We start from the raw sequence: 16,086 nt of genomic DNA on the forward strand, positions 1-16,086 counted from the left end.
CACGGCTTTTTTTCATTCTTAAGGCAGCAGTTTGGCCTACATTAAAATCCAGTTTCTTCTGGGATCAATGCTTGTTTAAAGGTTTTCTCTCATTGTTTTGGTATTACTGGCTTTGGTGTGGTTTATTTGCATAATGTTGTCTGATGATTTTTAAAGAGGCACCAGAAATTCAAACAAATACATACTTATTTTCTCCATAACTGAATAAACAAGCTGTTCTCAGAGGAAAATAAGGTCCCAGAACACTGTTTGAAGTTAGAAAGGTGGCAGGGTCCGCCAAATATAAACAAAGTAAAACCGTATGACATGGTGTTGTCCTTTAAGGTCAGATTGTTTATTCAGTTTATCCAGCCATGCAAACAAAGAGAGTTTGTTTATTCAGTCTGTTTAGCCAATGAAGATCTTTTTCTTCTGATTAAAATTTCTAACCCAAAACTACAAAGTGCACCTTTAACTTCACTTTGTCTGTATTTAATTTTACTGGTTCTGGTGTTGTGTGTTTGAATTTGAACTTATCTGTATAGTGATCTATTTTATTTTTTTATGTAACCACATTGTAACCTTGTTAAGAAAGGCGTAAATATCATCATTAGCAGAATAGCCTCCGTCCACAACATCTACAGCCCACATAATATTGTGCAAAAGATTGGAAGTCCACACTAACAACACCACCCACAAAACCCACATTTTTTATTCATAGGTGACCATGGTATGCACAAAGTGTGTGTGATGCTGAGCTGTGGTCACATATACAGCAGTGTGAAACCACAGTTATCTGTCCTCTTTCACCCTCCCAGAAACAAGAGGCTAACTAAAAACTCAAACTCAAGTTTCACCTGCAGCTTGTGGCTGCAACTCTGAACCTGCTGAGTGAGACTCATCTGCCCCCTGCAGGTGGAAAAGAGCTAATACATGTGGTAATTGCCCCTTTTTTTGGAACATGAATGCATAAAATGCTCACAAAAAAAATATTTAGAAGATGTAGCTCTTATCCAGGAGGAGTGAGTTCATTCTTGATGAAGACTGCTCATTTATTTTCATTTATGGTTTTGTCTCTTTGTCTCTTTTTCCTGCTTGTGGTCTAAAATCTGTTGCCAATACTATAATTCTTCACTCAAAGCTCCATTTCCAGTAAACTTGCACCCCCTCAAATCCGTTCTCCTCTCCTGCCAAAGCAAATGAAATACCAAACATTCCCCTGAAAGTAAGACAGACAAAAACACAAATGAGCATGAGAAGTCTTCATTTTTGACTAGTGTTGGCTTCTCCACTCTTTTTCTAAACAACATATGAATATGTAGTCATCACGCGAGTGTTACATCTACCTTCGTTCCCACAATTAGCAACATGAAAGCATCTCCTCCTGGCTCCTCTTTTGAGACCGTTCCTCAGAGTCTTTCCATGTCTCAAGACTTTTATGCTATTAGGCTCAATGAGAGCCTCACTGTTAGTCTGTCTCTCTGGAGCTTTCCTGACCTCTCCCTGACTGCCTGAGAGCTGCCAGCTAAGACTAGTAATGAGATATTAGCCCTGACAGTGGTAGCTGGGGAGGGGTGGAACGTGCTATTCCCTAATCTCTTCTCATCTTTTCTCTCTTCTCTCCGAGCACCATCTGAACATTCACTGTAGCATCTCTTCTTTATTCCCCTTCGTCCGTCCTCCTCCTCCTCCTCACTGCTTTTCTCTCTTTGCCTCTTCCTCCTCTTCTTTCTCCCTGGTTCTGGACCTGGCTTTGACACCATCTTTCTTTGCTACTGTGTGTCTGCACAGTGAAACAGTGTGAGTGAGTGAGGGACTAAAGTGAAGCTTCCACCTTGGCTCTGCATGCCTACAGCGGGGATTTGGGTGCAGAGGAGGATGTCGTAGTTCACCGCGGTGTACAGGAGACAGTTTTACTGTAGCAGAGCTGTTTCTGAGCCATTTGACAAACTGTACAAATATACATCTGAATGGCCCCGTGGATACACTGATCTGTTACACTGAGACAGCACAGGATGGATGACCTGACGCAAAAAGTTTGGGGCATATTAAACATTTTCAATATCAAGTTTCCGGGGTTATATTTGTAAGTGTGACAAGCCAACAGGACACTGTGGGGAGTTTGCAGGAGCAGATTTGACAACGCCTTTCGTGAAACCATGGACAGATCATGAGACAATGAGGCCCCTGGGCACAGATATTAAAAGGCTGCTCAGTTATAAAGCAGCACGACTGAAATAGACACAAAAACTAACGTCTGTAGTCTATTTGTAGAGTAGTAGTGCCTTTCTTTGTGGACAGTTTTCCTTTTTGTTGTCTGTGATAATTCTGTGTATCTTTGTAGATGTTTTGCCTCTTTTTGACGTTTTTTGGCTCTATAGTCGTTCAGGTCTCTTTATAGTCACTTTGCATCTGTTTTGTTGTTGTTTCGTGGCTTTATAGTCATTTTGTGTCTCTTTGTAGTAACTTCTCTTCTATTTGTTGTTGTTTTGTTGCTGTATAGTTGTTTTGTGTCTCTTTATACTCGTTTTGCTTATTTTTGTTGTTTTGTGGCTTTATAGTTGTTCGTAACTTTTCTTCTATTTGTTGTTGTTTTGTGTCTCTTTGATCCACATTTAAACTTGCCTGTACAGATATTAAACTAAATACTATAACACACTTTGCACAATATTACAGAAAAATGTGATTTCTGTGTTGGACCCCGGGGAGACTAGCTGTTGAAGGATGGGGACGCAGGTTCTATTTTCTCAGCAAAGCTGTTGAACTGATTTACTAATCCTATTTTATTTTAATATATTATAATATCCTTATTATGCTGTGCAACTGTAATATGAAGGGAATAACTCAACAAACACAAATATTGGGGTGATGGTTGGCAGATACAACTACTTCTGGTTGAGTCAAGGTCACAGGGTTTGTTTTGTAATTTAAAATGCTCGGCGTGTTGTCGATTTTATTATCTCCCAGCTCAAAACTCATAACATATAAGATCCATAATGTGAGTTCCTCGGCTTCCTGCTGTTTAATGACTGCCTGTGAGCGGCAATGGCAGCATCACATTGTTATAGACTTTGTTAAGTATTAATGAGTACATTACTACACTGTGGGCTGGAAATGGGATGTTTAGCTAGCCAAGGGCGTCTCCTGGCTGGTAAACACATGGTACTAAATAATGAAGCTGAGCAGATTGTGAATTTATGGGGGGCTACAGCTGAAGACGTAAACAAATAAATATGCATTCATCTTGTTCATTAGCAATATATCATGTTATGTGGCATACACAGGCACTGTAAGCCATCCAAACGTGTGTGTGTTGTAGTGTATTTGTGTGTGAGACAGAAACAGAGACACCATGCAAAGAAATATGTGTGTTTCTGAACAAAATACTATTTCTGTAAAACAGATGTTCCTGTTAAAAGTAGCATGATGTGTGCAGCAGTAAAGAATGAGTACCTTATTAATACATTTATTGTTAATGCTTAACGTATATATGACATTGAGGTCAGTAATCAAGTTATTTCTTCAAACAGTAAATATGTGCCTGTTGAAATTTGAAAGAAGTGTCAAAAAGAAGCTCTTTTATGTCTCATTCTCTTTCATTTCCATCCAGAAATGAATGCAGCATTTATCAGGTCTGCGGGCGAAGAGCAAATCACAGGAAACCTGTGCACAATGTAAAATTAAAGCGAGCGGAGATGCAGGAAAGCTGCAGGAAAGCTCCAGTCACACTGTGAGCGATATAAGACTGAGACACGGCCGCGTGACACTGCAGAGTGTAGAATCACATCACATCAACTCAAAGGACTAATTTCCCCTCAGCGGGACTGTGTTTTATCATGTGCGAAGCCTCTCAGGGATGCCTCCGAGCACTTGCTACACTGAATAACCTTTTGCTTCCTCATTTCTCCTCCATTCAACCCTCCGTCTCTAATCTTTTATTGCTCCTTTCTGCAGCCCGACACTCATTATCCATCCTCTACCTGTTTTGCACTTCTGCTCCCACCTTTGGTTGCCTCACAGTTGTTTGCAGCTCTGATTTGCAGGCGGCGAGGCTCTTCTGCTTGAGATCTGTGTGATATGGAGGCAGTGAGGAATCTAATTACAGGAATAGGATTCATTCTTTTGACGTGTTATGCATGCCAACACAAAGAAATACATGAATCCCTGAAATGTTCCTGCTATTTATTCCTCCTTCCTTCCTTCCTTCTTCCTTCCCCAGATATATGTTAACATGCAAGCATGCTGAATGTGTCACGTTTTACTTGTGTTTGCGTGTTTGTTAGTGTGTATTTCTGTCTCTAGCTTGCCTCAGCATCATCAGCCTCAGTTAATTGCCATTAATGCTGTTTCCACTGCGTTAGAGCCCGTGTGAGCATCATCCACCTCCGCCATGTCGTCCTGTGTCATGACAACGTCAGGCTCTCTGATTTGGTGATATCCAATTAGTCTCTCCCTCTGAGGAGAAAACGCTCACCGCTCCAATCTAATAACCGTCCTCCCTTAATGCCAATGAAAGCCTTAAAGCCCAGATTACAGCTCCGGCTCCCTCTCTCAGTCTCACCCAATCCAGCAGCGTCTCTCTTCACATCTACTGTACATCACTTTCACTGTTTTCGGTCTCCTGTGCTCTCGGTCTTTCTACACCCACTCTGAGCTCTTGGCTCAACTACTATCACTACGTGGGCATCCCAAAGTGTGAAGGGAGAGTTTTTGCTTTTCAGGAGGATGAAAAACCAAACGCTTCCCCTGTCAGGTCAAGTTTATTCTGAGTCTGTGTGATTATCGCTCTTATTTCTGAGCAAAAATTTGTCTCCTTTTGATTCCCACACCACAAGCATTAGATGGATTTTTATGCATCTCACTGCAGCAAAGTTACAGTCTGCTCAGGGACTAATCAGTTCAAATTCAAGTCATGAGGTGAAATATCATTAAATTCTTATTGCCTTTAATTCATGTAAAAATGAACAGTAGGCTGGGAAGTAGGAGGAAGACACCTGGAACAACCATGTAATTATGTTTATTAAGCCTGCATGATAATCAGTCCACACCTCCAACATGTCTTCCTCTCTGCTCTGTGTGTTATTTCATGGAGGGCAGGAAGGTAAGCCTCCTTCTGTCCTCTCTGTTTGTCCATCTTTTCAGGAACTTTCTAAGACTCTCTGTTTTCATCCCCTCAGCCGGTGTGATTGTCTCCTCAGTGAGACTCTTCACTCCTCGATCTCATGTTGTTGTAAACTGTGTTGCAGATTGTGTGTTTGGAAAAAGGTCTGTTTCTCTGTTGTACACCAGCAATTTTTCATCTCTTCACTGTTTGATTGATTTTTTCTATTGGCAGCTTGAAAAAACTGTCATGTGTAGAAGGCCAGCAGCCTGTTCGCTTCACTTGACAGAAACACTGGAAACTTGGGGAAATGGCTAGCACGGCATTGACAGCGGTTACCTTACAGCACCTCTAAAGCTCACTTATAAAACAATAGATGGCACTGCCGCGCATTTGTGAACGTTGGATTCACTTTACATGCACATGTAGTCTGCATGCACAATCCCAGGCTAAATAAAGTGTTATGCTTCATTTTTTGCATGGATTTAACAAACAAGATATAAGATGTTTATTAATCAGCTTCAAAGGTACAATATTTTAGAGTTTTAGTTGAAAACATTCAAAAAAATAACTAAAACTAACCACAGAGTGTGAAGGAATTACAGTTTTGACATCATGCCAGTTTTGCAGAGATATACTGCAGTTCGTGTGCTAACCAGCTAGCCCTGGCCCAGTCCAAAGCTCTTGTGGAAGCGTTGTAAACACCACCATGTCCCTTGTGCTTTGAACTCCCAGTCTGGACTGCTAGCTGCATGGCTAACTGAGATGACTAGCTAATGGCAACTACAGTCGCTGGCAGTAAGTGGTTACTCTGGTATGTTTGAGGAATATATTCAACAGGTAGCTAATTCTTACATATAGCACCTTTCAAGGTACTGGTGAGGCTAAAGTTTCCAGAATTTGTGCTAAGCTAAGCTAACTGTCTGTTGCCTGGAGCTTTATATTTAATGGACAGGTATAATATCTAACTCCCAGCTCCCAAAATGTTGAACTATTCCTTTAAGACCAGGTGCTAATTATCCAATAATTTAATTCTAATGCCCTAGATTGAGATGGTGAACATTATGCCTGCTAAACATCTGAATGTTAGCATTTAGCTCAAAGCACTGCTGCTTCACAGAGCTGTTAGCATGTCTGTAGATTCTTAGGACTCAGATGCACCAAATCACCTCATGTCACCTGTGTCTCGGCAAAAAAGCTGCACTTGAACACACAGCAAAGACTCTTAAGGACTCTTATACCTTGTCTGTTGTTTATGCTGAAATCAGATTTTCTCAGTTTTCATCCTGAACAGCTGTATAACGAAGCCATGCGTGAAATCTGGATTGTTGAACCTTTAAATGTACTCATTCACAAACACATGGTTAAATGTGAGATCTTATCCCTGTTAAAAAAGTAAAAACTGACAACATCGCTGCTATTTCTCTTCCCTATCACTGATTGATCTAACTCAGCTGAGTCATCTAATATCAAAGCACACACATCTGCACTCATTTTCTCTTTTCTCCCTCCTGTCTCCATGTTTCTTCAAGGTTATGTGATATTCCTGTGTTCAATTTCAGCCAAATATATTCTCTCCTTTTTCTTTCCTTTCATATTGAAAGCAATCATGCTTCCTGTCAGGCCTACGCACACAGTAACTTATTCTTTACAAACAGTCATTGTGTGGATGGATTTTGATGCAACATTGAACAACCGGACAAACACAAGTTTTCACATTTAGAAAATAACAGTGGAATCAACCATTTCTCATTTTGTCCTCGCTTTCAATTCTGATTCTTATAACTTCAAAGCTGAGGTCGGCTTTCAACAAATAGCATTCAGCACACGCTGTGCAGCATGAATGTCAATGTTTATTCTCCTGTTTTATATTCGGACATTGCTATAATGGCTGCAGGAGTTGTCCACTGCCTCCTTCCTTTCCTTTCGCACAATGTTTTCATTCCTGCCTCGGATGAAATATGGCATATTAATAATTGCACACCCACATACTTGCTGCTGCACATGTAGCTCACAGCTCGCCTCAGTCTGCGAGGCGAAAAATAACAGGATTTTATGGCTCAGACTCTTCTGTGAAAAGTTCTGCATCCATGCACTGTAATCCCAATTTTTTAAAGACACGCTGAGGAGTATCAGTGGACAGATAGTTTGGTAACGTGCCAATCAGAGAATAACACTCTGCAACACACCTACAATGCACCGGCCCATAGGAAAGTCAAAAGGGAAAATTGTTTTTTTTTTTCCACGTGTATAGGAGTGCGAGAAATCTTCAATGACATGTTTCAATAGGTAGATGGAGGCAGTGGTGTTTTGACGTGACACCTCAGAGCAGAACTCCCTGAAATCCTGGAGGCTCTGAGTTTTATAGAACAACTTCTTTTTAGCTCTTTGTACATTTATAGTTGTTTATCTGGTTAATCAAAAATCTTAGCAACTGCTGATTTAGTTAAATAGCCTGATAAATGTCATGTATATGATTTTCAAAAAAATGCAGTCTTCTATATAGTATGTGTCCTATGCAAAAGGAGGGACACAAGACCTAAAGAGTTCCCGAAGATGTTTTTGAGAAACGCCTCATGACAACAAACGCCTGCGCAGTGAGATTCAGGTCAGTCTGCCCTTTAGAGAATCCTTCCTGGTGTCCAATTAGTTCAGCACGCTGGCTTCTTAAAGTCTTACATAACACTGGCACACAAAGGCAAATTCCCAGCACCCCTGGAAAGATACCAAACACAGAAATAGGTTTTTGGAACAACAATGAAAGGGACAAATTGGCCATTTATTGCTGTAATAACAATGAGGCAGTGTCTACTAGAAAACAAAAAAACAAGGGAAAGCATTTAAGTGGATTAACTCTTCTTTCCTGAGAACGGCCTCCGATGAAGGTGACACTGATCATTTTAACCACCTCGTTAGACAACCTAGAAAAATAAAGTTAGTGAAAGCACCTCAGTCAACATGCCAACAAGTCAACACTATGATGTGATGACTTACATAAACAGCATCAGCAGCATGTGTGTCACATTCTTCATTAACAGCAGAGCAATACAAAGAAATCAGAATGCTGTTAAATGGAAATAATAACATTCATGAAAAAAAACCACCCTGTTAATCAAATAGAATGAAAGTGAATATATTTACTACAGGCTAATCCATATATGAAAGAAATTTGCCAGCTGCCATGAAAGTGAATGTTTTAGGCTAAAACTGAGAGGATTTTGCACTTCAAAGCTTAAAGAAGCGGAGCAGATAGGAAATGGAAATGCATAATGTGTTTGCATGAATGAGAAAAATCATTAGTTGCATTTGAAGTGAATTTCTGTAAGCCGTGCCAGGGAATTTCAATCGAAGGGGAGCGGAGAGGCCACTGAATACTGACTGAGTCTGTATTTATATGACTAATGTAAAATACAAAGCAGAGATGTTCGGTTTTTAATCTAACTCGCAACAAAAACAACAGCGATATCTTTATGAATAATATATTTATGTAGCACATCGGAAAGCAGTTACAAATGAGGTCTTAACCAGGAGACATAAAAGAGATGTCAGAGATCAGGACAACAACAATACAGTGATATAAAAAAGAATAATGGAAGATCGCAACATCAAGGCCATAGCCAATGAAATATAGAACAGAATGAGAAACATGGCAACACAGAATAATAATGATACAGAGGTACTTTAAAAACTTGTAGGGCTCAAGAGAAGATCCTTAAAGGATCCTCCTAAACTGAATCACATACAAAAAATGTTTTGGGGCAAATGAACCTAAAAGACACAAGAGAAAAGAGTTTGCATCTCTGATCCACATGTAACTGTTCATGTAGTGTGCACGTACATACTGTACTGAATTCTTCTGAAGTATGTCACTTAGCTCAATGCCCAACCAGGGCTACTTATAGCCCGGGGGCTACTTGAGCAGTTGCCAGGGGGGCACATGGAGAGACTGTTTAAGTAGTTTAACCAAGTCTGTGAAAATGAATAAGCTGGCAGAGGAGCTCAAACAGTAAGTGAAAGGTAATGGATGAATGGGAGAAATATTTAGCTAAAAGAAATGGATATAAATAAAATGGGCTCTACTTAAAAGCAATGGATCGCTTAAATGATTCAAATGGGAGCCAAACATAGGCTAATGGATAAATGGTTAGCCCGGAGTAATGAAAGAATGAAATAATTAGCTTAAAGTAATGATGGGAATGCTTAACTAAAAGTAGGCAATGGATATATGATTAAATTATTCACTAAAAACCTTGTGGAAAAATTGTGAAAATAGTTAGCTAAAGGTAGGCTAATGGATAAAGTCTGGAAGAGTAAAAAAAATTCAAATAGGCTAGGATAATAAATGACTTATTCATATATTAGCTAAAAGTAATGAAGGAAGTAGCTAAACCAACGGGTCAAAAACTGACTTCTTCTGATAGTTGTATGAAATTTTAAAATCAGTTCAAATAAACCTGCCTGGTGGTGTTAGTGAAGGGCTACAGTAGTTCACCAGGTCGGGCCGGGGTACATCTGGGAGAAATAAAAGGATTGTGAACCGCTGACTTGGTGCATGAGTGTGCAGTAGAGTTCAGAGGTCGATACTGCCGTCAGTGCCCAGCGTCAGCAAGTGTTCAAATGGGATTAGGAAGTGTGCCGTGTTTTAAGTAGGCTGTGTGTGATCTGCTGTGCATTGATCTCTGAACGCGCTCTACAACTGTCAACACCAATACTGGTCCACCTGACCTCATATTCAGCAGCACAGCAGACAGTCTGAGCTCTGTGACCCCGTTCATACGAGGCAGACATGTTGTGAGGTCTACATTATACACAGCCAAAGCACATTATATCTTACATTGACAGCTTGTTTATTCAGTTATGGAAAGGATAAATATTTTTGAGTTCGTATTATGACCTCATTAATATTGTATATATTAAAGTTCTGAGTTTGAATTTCTTCTCCACGACGACACAGTCCCCCTTTAAAACTTTCATGTTACAAGTATCAAAACATCCAATAAAAGGTCTTGAGTCACTCCTACTGTATAATACACTTCTTTTCTGTCCTATGATAATCCCATTTTCTTTAACATGACTAAATACATTTCTTCTGCGTTGGGCTCCTTCTCAAAACTCAAACTGTGTCTGTAGCTGTATTTCTGCAGTGTTTGAAACATACATTCTCTTTCCAGCCATAATTTAGTAGAATTATCTTTATTAAGACCATTTCCTGTATCCTAATGTAACCACAAGCTTAGACCACACTGTAGATGTGGCATTATTTAGCCATACAAAGCTTATATTTCAAAAAGAGTGGATTCAAAGCACAATACAGAACAGATGGATGGATGGATGGATGGATGCTGAGTGAGCGTTAATGTATTTGGCGCACCCTAACACCACCTTAAAATAAATACGTCAAACTGTTTGTCCTCATGGTCACGTTTTCCTGTATTTGGCTCGATGGCTTTGAACTTAAACATATAAATATGTCTTGGACATTTGGAGTCCAAAGTGACACCAGAGACTGTGGTCCAGACCTGTCTAGACCCTATTTTATTGAAAACAAAAAAAAGGTGTGTTCACGTGCCGAGAATAGTCGGTCATGGTCTCTTTGAGCTTTTTGCAGGGTGGGAAGCAAACCTCCATACATCCCACATGTCATATGTAGTGTATGCCTGCACTGTATATGGCGGTCCTCAGGCTGGGGGAGCTCGGACGTAAAAAGAGTCTGGTTTCCTCTGAACACACGCAGGAATTCATGAGCTGCATGAATGAAGAGTTGTCAGTTGAAGTCTGAATGTTTACAGAAATCTGACTGTAAAATGCTGCCTGTGAAGTTGAAAACGTATACTGTAAATATATATATATACTGTATGGTGTTGCTTGCGTCAAATTGCTGCCCCAGTGCTATTTTTCCAGGCCCTTTGTTAATCTAATTAGCCTGAGTATTAGCGTGCTGTACGCAGACAGTGGAAGGTTGCGGTGTTGGCAATTTTGGATTAACATATTGACCTACAACAGAGATGTTAGCAGTGAAATGTAATGCTTTACAGGTCAGTCCAGTTCACCGTATTACAATAGTACAACATACATATAAATCAATCTGTATTTGTATAGCACCAATTCACAATAAAAATCATCTCATCACGCTTTCCAAATGGAGCGAGTCTCCGCCATACTCTTTAATTCATTTATTGACAACATTTCCCCCGTGAACAAGCACACACATACAGTGTATACACACACCGTCCTGACTGATTGGACCCAGCGTCAGTCTGCATTGTCTGTCAGCATTCCTCCAAATGTGTAAAAAGCCAAATGAGAGGTCTAATCATTTTGCGCACACTGCTCAGCATTAGCAGATCAGTGATGTGATGACCTTAATCACACAGGTCTGGCACTCTCTGTGGCTGCCAGCCTATGCTGACCCATACTGATGGCTGCTTTATTAAAGAGGCCAGCTCCTTCCTATCTCCAGCCTACATACTGTTAAAGAGGTTAAGCCATTGTCCTGTCCTCCTTTATATGATCAGGTGCCCATGTTCCCCGAACAGGCTGCCCTTAAAACCTCAGCGGATCAAAGTGCAGCACTCGTTGACCCCGAACCATTACATGAAACAGTAAATAATTAAGTCTTAACCCTTGATTCCATTCTCACTTTTATTAATCAGTTGGAGAGAATATATGACTGTACACGCTACAGACTGGATGGATATTTAATATTTTTAATTTAATAATTAATAATAATATAATTTAATTACAGCCATTAGAGATGTAATTATGAGCATTATGCCTCCACTGTTTGGAGAGCATCTCAGACAGGTTTTGCTGAACAAGTTGCTAATTTTGTTTTTAGCATAGTGGCTATATTGACAGCAGTATTGGTCGGTTGGTTCAACATTTACTGGTTGGATTGCCATGAAGTTCTGTACAGACATTCATGCTCCTCAGAGGATGAATACTAAAGGCTTTGGTGATGTTTTGACTTTTCCTCTAGCGCCACCAGCAGGTAGACATTGGTGCACAAATTGGCACATGAACTGTGGCCACTTGATTTTTGGTGCTAATCAGCAAATGTTTGCATGCTAACAAGCTAAACAAACACAGTGAATATGATAAACATTATACTTGATAAACATCAGCATGATGGCCTTTTACAATGCTAGTTTATCTTGTTTAACACTCGACTGAAACCATGTGGAGTCAGTCCTGTAGAGCCAGCTCACAGAACTGACTGATTCTCCTTTCACACATTTTTCTGTCTATGTTGGTGACATATATTGAGCAAGATGATGTAGTTCACTGTGGTTTGTACAAAAACTACAAAGTATTACACTATCTATACAAGAAAATAAGACTTTCTTGACTTGCAAAATTATCTTTTAAGTTGAAGTTTGACATCATAGTGTAATTCGTGGCACTCATATGAGATCAAAAAGTGTATTTGTCTCTCGCTATTGACTACTCTGCAAATTCTTTTAGAAATACGGTCCATGGGGCACATTGGAAGGGACGGGACTTCGGCCCTTTGTAAATATATAAAATAGGAGGACAGGATATAATGCAAGCACCATCAGTCAAACAATATAAATCAGATAACTGATCAGAGGAGAGGTGACTGAGGCCTTCTGTGTGGAGTTTACGTTTTCCCTGTGTCTGTGCGAGTAGGTACTCAAGTCTTTAAATGTTAAGTTTCAATAGATGGATTTTTGGATAATTTGAAGTATTTAGACAAGAATGTGTGTTTACACAACTTCCCATGAGCGCCCTGTGGTTGTGTCATGGCTCTTTCTCAGCATTTGTCCTGCTTCCAGACAGGCTAATCTGGGATCCTCCCATTAGATCAACATTTTCCCCGCGGAGGTCACATCGATTTTAGACCAGTGTCGATGGAGCACTCTGATCTTTTAACTATCCTTTTGGATGTCAATCGAACGATAAAAATAACAGTTGCGGATCAGTAGAGGCACATTTTAACTAAAAAACTAAAGTCCTGAATCCTAAACCCTTGTCAGTCCACCTCTTTTGTTCCTGGTGATGAGATAAACAATACTGGTGTATGAGAACTATCTCAGACATGAAGTCAAAGGTCACTGGACCTGCTATTGTTTCCTTCCCTAAATGGAAAGTAAAACATTGTCAGGACCAACAGGTCAGGCTGTTTGAATATGCTCTTCGTTATCAGTTTAATTACAGTACCACAGGGCCTCACGCATCCGCTGCCGCTCTCTCGCAGTGCGGGTGCCAGCCCCATGCTGTGAAGGCCAGACACAAATAGGCCCGTAATTAACTCTGATTTGGAGGAATCACTTTGGGAATAAGGTGCACTCAGAGGTGAAAGTGAATGCACAAACAAGCCATTTGACACGCCATGAGTAGTTGAAGGTACAACAGGTTCATCTGTACTTTTTGGTGTAAAACTCATAACATGTTAACATTTAGAGATGCCAGCAGCATGGCTACAATGCAAACCACAACCTTTTTAAGGCAGTGATTTATCAAAACTTTTAAAGTATTAAGTTCTCTAAATGTCCTCTAACTCATAGTCCAAACACCCCACTTCTATTATAGGACAAAGATGCAACTTGTGTGGAGTTTTTGTTTTTATTTTTATCAAATTCAGTCACAAGAAACTACAATTATTTTCATATTACAAATGTAATGTTGGTCCTCAAGAGATGTAATCTACACAATCAGATCCTCTGCACATTGGTCCCTGGTGGCTCCACAGGATCAGCAGTGAACAACATGTGAAAACAGCATCTCACATGGACCTGAAGCACGACCGGCAGGTCGTCTCCTCGAAGGCTAAATACAGGCGTGCTGAGGTTTAGAGGGATAAGCCTGATCAAATCCTTCTAGATTGATCTTTGACACCGTCTACCCAGTAGGATAAACGGCCTCCCCGCCACAGTAGGTGGAGGGGGGGTTGTTGATGGGAACAAGGACAATTGGAGTCAGGTAGGGGAGGAGGAGGAAGAGGAGGAGGTGCTGGTTTGGTGGAAAAGTTTAGCTGACCTTTTCCAATGACCACGTGTCTGGTAAGAGGAGGATGTGGGGATTAGAGATGGAGGTATAAAAGCACATCACAGATGACATTCTGCACAAACTCAAGAAGAAGACAGAAGCAGCTCTAAGAAGAGATCTGCAGTGGCCTCTTGGGATACCTGTGACAACAGGTGAGAACTCACTCAAACTCTACTGCTGCAAAACAACTTATTGACTTGACTTCAAACTTACAGTCTAGTGCTAATACTTTTACAGGGTTTCCATGGTTGTGTATATTAGTAGTAACTACTGGTGGACTGGTTTTGGATAAAATGAGTCATGTTTGCATTGAACTAGTAGAGAGAACAGGATGACTTAGACTTTTATGTTAAGGATGGCTTTAATGTAGATATGCATGTGTGCACTGCGAGCTAAAACTTTAAACTTATACAAGGAACAGCTTGAATGAATGAATGACAAGAGCAAGAGATCTGCACACAAGTGAGGAGGAAGAAAAGATGAATGATTGTTAACTGTGACATTTCTACTTATTCTGTGCTCGCAAAGTTGGTACATGTTGCAGTTTAAATGGTTAAAACGTGGATCAAGAATAAGAAATTGTGGTTTGAAGTATAGATGTAGTCAAGATGAGAAATGCAATAGCAACAAAAGAAAGAATGATTCCTAAAGAGTCGAGACTTAAAGGAGAGAACAGGTGTGTGTAAAGAGGATTGACTTCAGAGGCAACAGTCACAGCAACAGATGGCTGATAACAAGTCGGTCAGCCTCTCATGAGAGCAGACAGATAGACCTTCTGCATGCAGTTTAGATGTGCTGCTGCGGATGCTGCAGCCGCCGCACATGTGTGAGTTACACAACGTACCAAAACCAGGGTGTTTTCCACCTCTGTCAGATTTCCCTAACAGGAATAGTAGTGCCAGGAGGCGGCAGAACAGGGGGTCAGAGGTACATCTTAGGAAGGATTCTGCTTAAGATCAGGGCTGAGATGAGAACAAGAGGTACAGATGATACAGAACACAACACAGTGACGTGTGTTTGATACTTACTTAAGTATGACAGAAATCTAATAGTTAATGAATTATCTTAAAGTTATCTTAAACTACCAAACGTCATCTAAAGTTAAAGTTCCAGATTAAGAATCTGGAGTGGTTGCTTTCCCATTGCACTTGGCATCGCTGCTGTTCAGGAAGGGCAATTAGTCGTCTGCAAATCACAGTGGGATTAAAGTTAATCTGGCTGTTTAAACTAATCTCCATAATCTGCACTGATTGGCATTGAGAGCTCAATGGAAACAGGATTAACAGAGGGCAGCAGAGAGGGGCGGGGGGGAGAGGACAAAAGACAAGAATTGCTCATGTGATGACACTTGTCTTCTGTCTTTCAGTCGTCCGCAGCAGAAATGAACGCCAGCCCCCCTGCAGGAAGCGCCCTGGCCCCTGGTGGATCCACTGGCCCCACCACACCCAAGAAGGGACCACCCAAGTTCAAGCAGAGGCAGACCCGTACATTCAAGAGCAAGGCCCCCAAGCCCGGCCAGAAGGGGTAAAAAAAACCTTTATATATATGTTTAGAACAATCAAATGATCACACATCAGGACCTGACCACTCAACTCTTTGCTTCCTCTTCTCCAGCTTTGGTGACGATATCCCCGGCATGGAGGGTCTTGGCACAGACATCACAGTGGTGTGCCCATGGGAGGCCTTCGGCGACATGGAGCTCAGCGACTTGGCCAAATACGGCATCATCTAAACCTGCTGCCTCCTGCCTTCCTTGCCTACCTGCTCCTCTCCTCTGTCTAATCCTCCCCGCCCTCACTTCTCTCCACCTCAGCTCGGCACGCCACGATAAGGCTGCCGGCGCACCCCCTAATGCCCTCTCGTCTATCTACCTCAGGCTTCACTCCACTAAGTGGAAGGAAAGCATAATGATGCTGTTATTTTTATATTATTATTATATGATACTGTTATGTATATATATACTTGAAATGAGAAGACGAGAAAAAGAACTCCTCATA

At 40.8% G+C, this 16,086-nt stretch overlaps 1 protein-coding gene across 1 annotated transcript; it reads left to right on the forward strand.

The window, feature by feature from the left end:
- The first annotated feature begins 15,470 nt into the window (after positions 1-15,470).
- Positions 15,471-15,821, forward strand: LOC141019915 (retinal cone rhodopsin-sensitive cGMP 3',5'-cyclic phosphodiesterase subunit gamma-like). Its single transcript, XM_073494943.1, has 2 exons — positions 15,471-15,613; positions 15,704-15,821. Exons 1-2 carry the CDS (start codon positions 15,471-15,473, stop codon positions 15,819-15,821), a joined length of 261 nt encoding a protein of 86 aa, XP_073351044.1.
- The last annotated feature ends 265 nt before the right edge of the window (positions 15,822-16,086 follow it).

This window comes from Pagrus major, chromosome 23, assembly GCF_040436345.1.
Source record: "Pagrus major chromosome 23, Pma_NU_1.0".
In the NCBI taxonomy this organism is placed as follows: Eukaryota; Metazoa; Chordata; class Actinopteri; order Spariformes; family Sparidae; genus Pagrus; species Pagrus major.